This window comes from Grampus griseus, assembly GCF_964374135.1.
Source record: "Grampus griseus genome assembly, chromosome: 10".
Lineage (NCBI taxonomy): Eukaryota > Metazoa > Chordata > Mammalia > Artiodactyla > Delphinidae > Grampus > Grampus griseus.
In genome coordinates this window covers 57,429,507-57,442,686 of record NC_139004.1, presented here as the reverse complement: position 1 = coordinate 57,442,686, position 13,180 = coordinate 57,429,507, and the positions used below count along the sequence as shown (strand labels likewise).

Sequence of the window (13,180 nt, the reverse complement as noted above, 5' to 3'; positions counted from 1 at the left end):
CTAGACACCCTCTCTGGTGGACACTTGCTCATAGGAGAGCTTTTCCATCCCTTAGACTGTAGAGACCAAATTTATGACCAGCATTGAAAATATTCTCAATCCCCTTCTTGAGCTGGGGTGGGTTTGGTCACTGGCGCCAAACTAGAAACGGGAGCTGACAGAGGACTTCATGAAGATGGAGGTAGTGTGGTACAGTTTTGGAGAAGGGATGTAGTTTTCCATTTACAGATGATTTTCCAATAGGATGAATTTTAATGAGTAATGGAGTGTTCTAAAGATTTTGATTCTATAAATGTTGTATGAAAAGAAATGTTTTTCAAGTAAAGCAAATAATCATCTGTATTAACTGTTTGGGGGAATTATATTCTCTAGGATTTCGAGCAGTCAAATTTACTTTGCACACCAGAGATCTGCTAAGCACAGTGTTATATATTCTCAACTCCTGCAGTTTATCTATTGAACATATCCAAAGCTTGAATACTAATGTGCACTCCCAGCCTCTCAAAGAGGCCACAAGGATATCTGACAGGCCCATCAAATGGGACAAGTCTTACTACTCCTTTACTGGATTCAAGGACCCTGATGAAGACCTCGAGCAAGTCTGGAGAATGGAAACAACCCTAACGTACGTAAGAGTTTTTATTTAACTGAACTTATTTGTAGTTAGTAGCCCCCACTCGCCTCGACTAGAGAAAAGCCCACATGCAGCAACAAATACCCAATGCAGCCAAAAGGAAACCCAAAAAAAACATGAGCTAGAAGAGAGGGTCTCAGCCTTGCATGCACTGGGATCCAGCCCATGAAACTTTTGCCTATACCCATTGCTCTAACGATCTCACAGTGTGTCCCGATGAACAAAACCTTCGGAATGTCTGACCTACCTTTTGGTATAGAAAAAAAGTGGGATTGGATAAGTCAGGGTATAAAAGTAACAATGAGAGTTGTTGGACCTTAAGTCAAGAGGCTTTAGAATAACATATTAAAGAAATTCAGCAATTAGTCTGTGGTTCAGTTGAGTGTTTCACAGGGTACAATTTTGGTCTGGAGCTAGATGTGTAGCCATCATGAAGAGATTGTCCCAAGGACCCAGAACTCAGAGTTAGTCAGCTGGCGAACAACGAAAACAGACTGGAACTGGGAAAAGCCAATTCACCAAGATAAGTGCTATTCCATTGGTTCCTTGTCCAAGCTGAGTATTTATAATTTCCTTATTTGTATGTAGTTCATCCAATAAAATTCTTCAGTCTTCAATAAAAGTAAGCACTCTCACATTATATTATATTACATGTTACTAGATAATGCATTTTTAAGAGTAGGGAACATGTTTTAATCATCTTTCTACTAATCTGCTTCGTAGATTCATAAAACCCAACCAGCGTTTTTATTTCACTGAATTAAAGAATTGTTGGAAACGTGTGAATGTGAAGTGCTGGAGGCTGGGTGTGGAGAACTCAAGGTTTAATATGGAAATGTAAAGTAGCTTAATACAGATGGTAGCAGTAGAAGTGACTCAGCAATGAATGTAGAGGACCATTTTTTTTAAAACATTGCCTCTGTTAGTTTCATTACTGTTGACTTAAAGTATCTGCTGTTTTTAGCAAGAGATACATTGTGTTAAGGAAATTTTCTGAGTGTACATGAGTTGTGTTACTATGAATTCTTCATTTCCTCCAGAGGGATACTTTGTTTTAAATTCAAGCTCTCATGTTGACAGTTACCAGCACAAGCTCAAAACATGTCATTTTGATTTGCCTACTCTTAAGGAACATAGCAACATAAATTAAATAGACCACTGTTTTAGAAATTGAAATCAGTAGAAATATAACTGTCTAATTTATTGATCATTATTATCCAAATTCAGTTGTCAATAGCTATGTATCTTGTCAAACAATGAAGTAAATCCATTCATAGCCAGGTAGAACCTTTGTTTTCTTAGCTTTGACAAATGAAATTAACAACAATAAAGCATTACACGTTTTAGCCTTGTTTATGAGAGATCTTGCATTCGCTTTAAAACTGTGATTTAAAATTAATATTGAATTATCCTAAATGAAACAGACAGTATTTAGAGTTTCTTACAGAAGAGCTGGAATAGGGTTGTGGCTGGTTCTTGGTGTAATGCTGTTTCATATCTTTTACTTCCATATATTTTTCTTGGGCTAGAGAATATTGAGAGTTGACTGGTATCACCTTAAATCTTCCTACTCAAAGCTTCTCTTCTAAAATCGACCGGTTAGAGATTTCTGTTTTGTTTAGTTTTTGATGCTTGTATCGGAGGTCCTTGGGTTATATTTCTTGAACATTGATATGTTATTGACTTACCTGAACCAGATCATCACACCTCATAGAGTTTGAGTTTAGCTTATTAGGTATAATTTTAGAGCAGAGGGTCTAGGCTGGGTAGGATAGGAGAGGACAGCTCTACACTGAAAAAGGCAAGAAAAGGAATACATGCTGCTCTTTGGGCCCTTTGGGTAAATTACAGTATCCAATAAATGCTGCCAAAAAAAATCTGTTGCCTTTACCATCATGCCTTAGAGGGCCGGTGCCCCGGTTACAACAGTTGTATGAATTTGGAAGATTTCATATCTCTTATTTCCATAACCTAACCTGGTCTCCCTGGTCCAGTGTGTTCACACAGGCCCAGCACCCCTTTCCAATCTTGACCTTTTCCCAAATATGGATGTTGCCCAGTTTGCAGGAACCCTGATGAGGGTTTGTTCAAGGTTTTGTTTTATGTTAGTTTTTCCCAGTAAGGATTCCAGGAGCTTATGTCATCAAAGCCAGTTTGTATCAGTTTCTTGTTTCAGTTATTAATTTTTTATTTGGCCACGCCACGTGGGACGTGGAATCTTAGTTCCCCAACCAGGGATCGAACCCAAGCCCCCTGCATTGGAAGTGTGGAGTCTTAACCACCGGACCACCAGAGAAGTCCTAGTTTTTTTAATTTGTTATTATTTTGCAAATAATTATAAAATCGTTGAACCATTTGACAGGTTTCAAACCATATGAATGGAATGACTGTCCCATAGTCAGGAGATTTAGGGGCTGTAACTGAGACAAAACTTATTCACCACCATGGTCATTTTGGCCATATCCGGTTTGTTTTTATTTTCATTCTTGTATTGTTTACCTCATCTTTATTATATCTGTAGTTATAGGAGAGGACGCATAAGGAGCACATGCTGAATTACACAGTTCAGAGGGAGCATAAAAATAATTCTGCAATTTACATCCAGCTGATCTTCACCTGGTTTACAAATTGCATTCACCTGATCAAAATTTAATCTTGGGGCTTCCCTGGTGGCGCAGTTGTTGAGAGTCTGCCTGCCAATGCAGGGGACGCGGGTTCGTGCCCCGGTCCGGGAGGGTCCCGCGTGCCGCGGAGCAGCTGGGCCCGCGGGCCGTGGCCGCTGAGCCTGCGCGTCCGGAGCCTGTGCTCCACAGCGGGAGAGACCATAGCAGAGAGAGGCCCGCGTACCGCAAAAAAAAAAAAAAAAAAAAAAAAAAAAATTAATCTTGAAAGCATGTTATTTCTAATATTTCAGAATGTAATGTTAAAAAGAGAAAATATAACAGTTCTATTTAGTGTAAACTTTCAAATAATTTTCCTTATGTTTCCGCAGAGACATGCAGGCTGAAATAAATCACAGAAATTATGAAAATAAATTAGTTGAGTTTTTGAAAACACAACGTAGAAGAATTATCAGGTCATAAAAGCTCCATTTAATCTATTTTCTTCTTATATCTGGCAGTTACATTTCAATGTACATTTTAGGACATGCTGTGTAATTTTCAATTTCTCAGCAAATTGTGCTTTATCTTACTGTAAAATCACTTTATAGTGATAAAAACACTATAATGAAATGTTTAATATGTAAGGTTTTCTAATTATATACTATAATAAAAAGAATATGCCAGCCTAAAAAAATTAGAAAATGCTACTTTGTGTTGTAGCTTTTAGTATTTCCATATTTTGCATATATTCCCCGATTATCAAATAATTTTATAACTAAAATATATTGTATTTATAGAATTTGTGTTTGCAAGGAGACAACAGGATCCATTTGTATCTAAACAGAATGATCCCATATGTAATGTCTATCCCACTGAAAAAAACATGTCATTGAACTATAGAAAGACCATTGAAATGCTATTCTGTTAACTACTGAGATATTAGTAAGTGTCAGACTTCCATTTTTTCTATTTGAAGTTTGCACACACAGTTTTATTTCACTTGCATTGTCTAAGCTCTGAATCCTCTTAGTGTCCACAAAATGCCACATTGGACAATTACAATATTGGAATTATTTCTGTAGGATATTTGGAAATGCTATAATCATGCTTTAACTCATATAATACACTTATTCAGGCTTCTCCTTATTTATAGGCTAAGTCATTGTTTTTCAAATTATAAGTCATAACTTTAGTCTCTGTAACCTCCTTTAATCGGGAATGGTTCCTCAGTGTTTTCTTGTCTTCCATTGCCTTGCTGTTATTTAGTAGAATGTCCTTCAATTTGAGTGTTTTGAGTTTATCTGGTATTTCTCATAACTAGAGTCAGGTTATTCATATTTGGCAGGAATACCCAGAAAGTGAAGTGTGTTGTTTTCAATGTTATATAGGAGGCATATGATGTTGATTATCCCATTACTAGTGATATTAACTTGGATCATTTGATTAAGGTGGTGTCTCCCAGTTTTTTCCCCAGTAAAGGAACTATTTTTCCCTTCAGTTAGTTTCTTTTGAGCAGATACTTAGGGCTGTGTAAATATCCTTTTAACACTGAAGTTTTACCCCTTAGCTCTAGTGCTCATTGATGATTTTTGCCTGAATCACATATTATGATGATGGTTGCCAAATGGCAATTTTCTAACCTTATCATCCCTTCAAGCCGGCTCCTATGTCCCCATCATTCTTTGAGAACTCTCTTACTTCCTGGTTCACCAAGGTGTTCCAGGCTCATCTGGACTTTCCCTGGCCCAGTGTTTGATTGAACCATTTTGCCAAGAAGCTCTGGTTCTTTTTAGGAGGGAATGATTTTTAGAAACCAAGATCTGGGTGGTGCATGTCTCAATTGCTACTGAACTTCTCAGTGGCCAGAGCTAGGATACATGTATCTTTGTCTTTATATCTATAGATAAATCTAATATCTACATAGATAGAAAGAAAATGCCATGTGTAGAACCTTCATTTTTATCTCCGTGTTTAGACACAAAACACAAAAATTGTTAAACTAGATCAGTTAAATTTTATACACTAAATGTAAGAATTCCAACAATCAGGTCATGAATATATATAATCGTAAGATTATATTTCATTCTACAGTTTAAGACATTTGGTCCCCAAACCCAACATAGTATGCTATTTGGTAATTCATTTGGCAAAAAGCATCCTTTCTATTACATAATTTAAAGTAAATTGATTAACACGTATGACTTAATAAATGACGAAAAGGTTGAAAAATTGTAATAGCTAATAATCGTGATATAAAGTAAGATATTATTTTCTTATTTCTCACACAGAAAGCAGAAATAAAATCACTACCAGTATTCTTAAAGGGGGAGTAGGAAGAATTATTAATGACTGCACACATTTAGTGAGTCAAAAAAATGTGGGATATAGGGAATTCCCTGGTGGTCCAGTGGTTAGGGCTCCGAGCTTCCACTGCAGGGGGCACAGGTTCAATCCCTGTTCCAGAACTAAGATCCCTGCAAGCTCCTCCTCATGGCCAAAAAAACAAAGTGGAACATCTTTAGTTAGAGGAAAAGATCCCAATTCCTTACCCCAATGTGCAAGACCTTTTATAATCTCACACACACACACACATATGTGCCTCTCCAGTCTCATCTCACACCACCCTCCCTCTAGGCATCGTGTGATCTGGGCACGTTGGTTCATCTTATACTTCCCTGTGCACTGGCGTGGTTGGCATGCCCTTCCCTTTCACTAATCTGCCTGGAAAAATCTGGTCCATCTCTCAGGTTAGAACCTTCCAGGCAGAATTAGTTAATTCTTCCTCTGTTCTCCTAGAAGCTCATATATTCTCTTCCAGTTGCTTCTCTCTCTGTTCCTTACTAGATGTATCTTCCTTAGATTCCCAACACAACACACTGTTCGGCTTTCAGGATAAATATTTGATGCACCCATAATGATTTGATTGGTTCTGAAAGTTTCAATTTGATTACTATTATTTTGCGGCCGCGCTGTGCAGTGTGCCGGATGGTTGTTCCCCGACCAGGGATAGGACCCAGTGTCCCCTGCAGTGGAAGCGGGAGTCCTAACCAATGGACCACCAGGGAATTCCCTGAACTTGATTATTTTTTAAATGTTTTAGATCACAACATCTCAAACCTTTAAAGTGACTTAATAAGGAACCTTCAAAAGGTTTATTTGGCAAGCACTTCTGAGACGGACATATGAGCCCTTCTGCAGAGTTATCCTAACACCTGACCATCAGTCACTGACAGGTGTCCCACAGGGGGTGTCAGGTGGCCTGGGGATGGCGTGCTTTAGACCATTTTTCCCCTAACCCCCTGGAGCTTTCTCTTGCACGGCTGTACCCAGGGCCCACTCCACCACTACATCTTGGACCCAAAATGTTCCTCTGATCCCCAAGTCACCTTGCCATTCTGCCCTGCCTACTCCTGCAACAGCCATTCAGCCTCCTAGGCACCACCCAGGCCTCTCGTTTGTCCAGACTCCCCTAGGAGACTAGAGGCTCTGAGCGACAGCCAGCATCCCTTGTGCCATGACCATTATAACACCGAGGAAGTGATAACCTCCCAAGGGGCCATGCTGCTCGGTACGAGGCCACCCAGGCTGCCCTCAGCTCTTTTCTGAAGCTCTCCCCTTCTAATCCTTACGCCGAATTTGATGTTTATTTTCTCTTTTAAGACTTCACTGAAGTAAACGTTCTAAGAAATGCAGAATTAAAAGAACATCTTTCTGCTGAGCCTATGATGTAGTTGACGGGGGAAAAAAATAAAGGTGGAGAGAGGTGAGACTAGAGCTGGGCATTTGGTTGGGTGGAAAGGAACTGAGGGGCAAACAGACCCACCCGACAGGAGCATGTGGACGGAGACACCGAGACTGGTGAGGTCTGACCAGTGGGAGCACTTGGACAGAGCGCTGAGGGGGTGAGCAGGGAGGCTCAGGGTGCTAACAACCAAGACGAAAACAAAGGAAGAGACTGGATCTACCCAGTTAGAATCCACAGAGTTCCCTTCGCAAGTCCCTTCATCAGGAAATACTGCCTTTTGAATGTCACCAGTACCATTAGGTGCGTCTTCTGAATTGACTTTTTCACCGTCTGGCTGCACTAGAACATCATCTGCTCATTTGCTCCAGTAGGAAAAGGGTCGCCTGTAGATGACTGATGTAAGTGATGGTCTAGTATAGCCTGCCTAAGAGTGCAATAAACATAAGTGAGGTTTGAAGTATCTTTAATTCTTTAAAAATCATCCCATCTTTGGAAATCTAGCAACAGGCTTGGTATAACTTAAATTGAATTTTTTTGATAGACAAAGGAAGTTGTCATAAGTAGAATATGATTTAACAGATGCTGGCAGTTTTCCAAGAAACCTATTTTAGAAGTATTTACTCTAAAAGAATAGACTTCGCAACAGTACTTATAATTTGGCAAACGTTTGATGGCAAACTCGGTTTAACACTGGGGCTGCTTTAAGTCAATGAACACATCGTTCAATAGTAGAAATGTCTGCATTATAGTTAGTATTGCAAAGTGTATATCTCTGTTTTTCTTCTTTCTAGATCCTGGTTAGATAATAATGGGAAAAGTGCTGTTAAAAAGCTGAAGAATAGTTTGCCACTTAGAAAAGAACTAGATCGTTTAAAAGATGAACTGTCCCATCAATTGCAGCTCTCGGATATCAGGTAATGAAGAAGAGAAAACCTAATTTAGAGATTACCTTTGGTAAAGGTTTCTAACAGTTAAATATTTGCATCTTTAATTACTGTGTTCACTAAATATTCAGTTATCTTTTTATGAAAGTAATCAAATGTTTATGTAAGAAAATCAATATGAATTTCTTGCTTAAAATAGTGAAGTAAAGTTTAGATACTGATATTTTTAGCATAATAGTTTTTTTTTAACATAATGGGCTTGTGAAAAATATACTTTTCCTATGCCCATAATGTATAAAAAATAATTATTTCCCAATCATGTAAGACTGGTACTTAAGTTTAAAAAGAGGAGGAAGATAAAAAATAAATGTTGTATTCTTTTATTCTGTGTTATATAGCATGACTTTTTTTTTAATTGAGGTATAATTGACATATAACATTATATTAGTTCCAAGTGTTTTACATGATAATTCCTTATTTGTATACATTGCAAAATGACCACCACAATAAGTCTAGTTGACATCTGTCACCATACATAGTTACAAAACAATTTTTTTCTTGTGATGAGAACTTTTAAGATCTACTCTTTAAGCAGCTTTCAAAATGCAATACAGTATTATTACCTGTAGTCACTATAACATGACTTTTTAAATGTTTTCATAAACTTAGAAATCACAGTTGTATAAAGATACATGCTGAATCTTTATCTATTATAAAAATAGATTTAACAGCTGTTACAACCCTAAGGAGGGGGTGGTGTGATTCAGTCATGGGACTCTGCATTACAAGAACCCTGAGGTATTGTCATCTGGTCTGGAGCTTAAACTTCTGTTACTCTTTGCTGTAGCCTGTTTTGTTGTTTTCAGCCATCATTATCAGGACTTTTTACTTAAATTGAACCAAATGACCATTTGGATATCATAACAGCACATTTTTCCTGGGCTTGCAGAATACAGATAGTACTTATATGTTCTATTCTTATGTATTCAAATCATAGTTGTCCAAGATGATTCAAATTTCAGAGGAAAGTGTTTACACCTGGACTGTGTGGCATGTTTGGGTTTGTGCTGATAACTACTGTCTTTTCATCACATCCAAGCTGTGATTAGAGGGGGCCCTTCCAATTCCATAATCTAGTAACATAGACTTCACTAACTAAAAACAAAATAATAAGATCCTTCTTACAGGTATATAAAAAAACAAATTAATATGCATGAAAATAACTTTTTCTAAATAAATTTTAAGAGATGCGAGAAGGCAGAATGGATCAGGAAAATGAAAGGATTTCTTAAACATAAAGAGAAATAAACATTATTTTACAATATAATGGAGAAATTTCTCAGCTATGGTAAATATCAATAGCTATAACCCATATAAACAAAAGCTCTTCGAGGTTCTCAGTTTTTAGGAGTGCAAAGGGGTCCCGAGACCAAAACATTTAAGGACCATGGACGTGAGTGTCTCGGCTTACTGGGAAATTAACCAAGTCTCCAACGAAAGGAAGCATTGTGACTGATGACATTGTGTGTTAAAGGAATAATTTTGAAAGCCGATTTCACTTTATCAGAAATGACATTCATCAGAATTGGCGTTAGCATGAAGAAGGAACCTAAGTTTTCTGAAAGCCTGTTGAGCGCCTTACTCCTTCACATGTTCATCCCCTATGATGTACACTACCTGTGCTGTAAGAAGTGTCCCCACTGGGCAAGCATGAAGAGAAACCTTAGGAAGACTAGAGGCAGTTTGTTGAAGGTCACAGAGCTAGTAAATCACAGAATTAGAATTCGAAGGTTGGTTTTCTGATACCACTTAATACCGGGGCTCTTTACACATACACAGAAGTGCCTCTGTGACATCATGTGAATATCAAGTTCCATTTTGTCACTGAGGTGTAATAATGTTCATCTATAAAATGAGCAGATTACACGATGTCGTAAAAATCATTTTCTCTAGAATATGATAAAAAAAAATTCTGATAAACCAAACTGGAATTCCTAGTTGGAACTTAAATCTAAGACAACACTGTCATTAAACAACATAAAGAAGAAAAAGATCTTTGTCAAAGTTTTCCCCATTTCATCCTCTTATTTTAAGAGAAACAACACAGTGTATTTGCTTGTTTTAAGTCTTTGGATCGCTGAATATAGTGCTAAGATTTTTACCCTCTGGTAAACGATTCATTTCCCATTTGGCTGCTTCTTGAAAAATGAGTTAGTTTGGAAACATGTTGTGTGTCTCCTTGAGAAAGCAACTCCTCGGCTTTCACGGGAGTCAAGCAGTGGGGGCGAGTGTGTGCCTCCCTCTGGGGGGACACGGGTGTTAATGGGCTGTGTGCTCTGTTGGACCAGGTGGCAGAGGAGCTGGGGCATCGCCCACCGCTGCAGTCAACTGCACAGTTTAGGCCGCTTAGCCCAGCAGAACTTGGAAAGCCTTAAAAATGCAAAAGGTAAACAATTTCCATTCACTTCCGAAATCCATACCCCTTAACGGCTATACACATCTGTAAACTCTAGAGGAAAGCTAAGTGTTAAAAGTCTTTGTATTGATAGATGTGACTTTATATCAGCTGAATTTTAAAATCTGTTCCTTTGACTTAAACAGTGACATAAAATTAGGCTTTAAGCTTCTACCGAATTTAATCCTGAGTTGACACATGAAATTTACGTAATTATTTGCACAGTGCTGAAAGAATGAAGCCTCTCTGGACAGTGACCAAAGGTTTGTGCTTTATCATCAGGATGTACAATAATATTTACAGACCGGTCCGGGATGAGTGCAGTGGGCCATGTGATGCTGGGAACAATGGATGTCCATCATCACTGGACAAAAGTAAGAAAAAGCTTAAAAGCAAAAAAAAATCTCTAATTTGTTATCGACATACTTTTGTTTCAAACTATGCTAATATGTCAGTAAACTAAAAAAAAATTTGAATCATCTGTTTGCAGATCAGATGCTTAATATTTTGTAGTTTAAATTGTTAGAGGACTGATTTTTAAGTCCGTTTTTATCTGGAAATTTTATAGTCTTTTCTGAAGCATAGGCTAAAGGCCTTCATTCTGTTGTTCTGTTTGTTTTGTTTGTTTTGTTTTCAGCAGATTTACTGTGGTATAATTGACTTACAATAAACTGTACATATTTAGTGGGTATAATTTGATGAGATGTGACATATGTAAATACCCATGAAACCATTACCATAATCAGGATAGTGAACACATCCATCACCCACAAAAGAATGCTCATGTCCCTTGTAAACCCTCTCTTCCATCTACCACCCCCTACCCCAGCAACCACTGGTCTGCTTTCTGTCACTATAGATTAGTGTATATTTCTAGAGTTTTATATAAGTGGAATCAGAGTATGTTGGGGTTAGGATCTGATTTCTTTCATTTAGCATAATTTCAGATTCATCCATGCTATTGTGTGTATTTATTCCTTTTTATTTCCACGTAGTATTCCATCATATGGATATACCAGTTTGTTTATCCATTCACTTATGGATGGATGTTGGGTTATGTCAGCTTTTGGCTACTAGAAATAAAGCTGCTATGAACATTTATCTACAAAGTTTATATGGACATATATTTCCTTTTCTCTTGGATAAATACCTAAAAGTGGAATGGCCAGATATGTTAGGGTATTTTAACTTTTTAAGAAACTGCCAACACTTGGGCTTCCCTGGTGGCGCAGTGGTTAAGACTCTGCCTGCCAATGCAAGGGACACGGGTTCGTGCCCCGGTCTGGGAAGATCCCACATGCCGCAGAGTGGCTGGGCCCGTGAGCCATGGCCGCTGAGCCTGTGCATCTGGAGCCTGTGCACCGCAACGGGAGAGGCCACAACAGTGAAAGGCCTGTGTAACGCAAAAAAAAAACAAAAAACAAAAAACTGCCAACACTTGCTATGGTCATCTTTTTAATTTTAGCCACTCTAAGAGGTGTGTGGTTCTATCTCATTGTGGGTTTAATTTGCATTTCTCTAATGATGAATGGTGGTGAGCATCTTTTCATGTGCTCTTTTGCCATCCGTATATCTTCTTTGGTGAAATATCTGTTCAAATCAAATATCTGGTAGAAAATATTTGCAAACCACCTACCTGACAAAGTCTTTGTATCTAAATATATAAAGGACACTCGAAGCTCAACAGTAAAAAAATAAACAATTAGAAAATGGGCAAAGAACATGAATAGATATGTCACAGAAAAGGACATACAGGTGCCGAATAAGCACATGAAAAACCACAGGGAAATGCAATGAGATGTCACTGCACACCTGTCAGAATGGCTAAACTGAAAAATAACGATACCACCAAATGCTGGCGAGGATGCAGAAAAACTGGATCACTCATGCATTCCTGTTGAGCATGTACAATGGCACAGGCACCCTGGCAAAGCGTGTGGCAGTTTCTTATAATAGTAAACACGTGTTTATCATGGGGTTTGGCAGCTGCCCTCTTGGGCATTTATACTAGAGAAACAAAACTGTACACAAATGTTCGTGATAGCAAAAAACTAGGAAGAACCCTAATACCCTCCAGTATTTGAATGGTGACGCAAACCTTGGCACATCGATGCAACAGAACTCCACTCGGTGGTAAGAAGGAATGAACTGCTGATACAGGCAACAGCTTGGGTGGCTCTCAAGGGCATTGTACAAAGTGAAAAAAGTCAATCTCACAAGAATACATGCTGTATGATTCCATTTATATAACATTCTTCAAATAATAAGATTATAGAAAGAACAGATTAGTGGTTGCAGGGGTCGGGGTGGGAGAGCAGAGGTGTCTGTGGCTATGGAAGTGCAGCAGAGGGGATCCTTGTGATGGAACTCTTCTATGTCTTGACTGTGGTCGTGTCACATGAATCTCTACGTGTGATAAATCTGCATATGATTAAATCCACACGAGTGCAAGTAAGACTGATGAAATCTGAACAAGGTTAGTGGACTGTAGCCATGTCCGTTTCCTGGTTGTGATTGTATATAGTTTTGCAAGATGTCACCATTGGAGAAACTGGGTGAAAGACGTGTGAATCTAAAGTTATCTCAAAATTAAAGGTGTTTAAAACGTAGCTACCATTTACACATGAATAACTCGTTGAGAAAAAAGTTGAAAAGTAGGTAGTAAAATTGTTTTTCAAAAAGTGTTAGAAGTATATTATAAATACTTTGTGGAATTTTTATACTGCTATTGCTTTTATTATAGCAGAGTTTTTGATGCCTTTAAACTCCTCTAATATAACTGCAACTTTCTGCATAAAATCTGAGTCTGTAATGTAGGACACAGGTCCTTCCCCGACCCAGCGCCACCTGCCTCTTCAG

General features: G+C 38.2%; 1 protein-coding gene across 5 annotated transcripts in view; it reads left to right on the top strand.

Moving 5' to 3' along the window:
- TCAIM (T cell activation inhibitor, mitochondrial) overlaps window positions 1-13,180 on the top strand; it is a 37,807-nt gene that overhangs the window by 12,833 nt on the left and 11,794 nt on the right. For all 5 annotated transcript variants that reach the window (XR_014297378.1, XM_082664727.1, XM_082664726.1 and 2 more), the window contains exons 5-8: window positions 373-625; window positions 7,774-7,896; window positions 10,215-10,312; window positions 10,604-10,695. Coding sequence is in view for 4 of the 5 variants with exons in the window: in XM_082664727.1 (XP_082520853.1) it covers window positions 373-625; window positions 7,774-7,896; window positions 10,215-10,312; window positions 10,604-10,695 (566 nt within the window). In the remaining variant the exon portion in view is untranslated. The remainder of the gene's footprint in view (window positions 1-372; window positions 626-7,773; window positions 7,897-10,214; window positions 10,313-10,603; window positions 10,696-13,180) is intronic.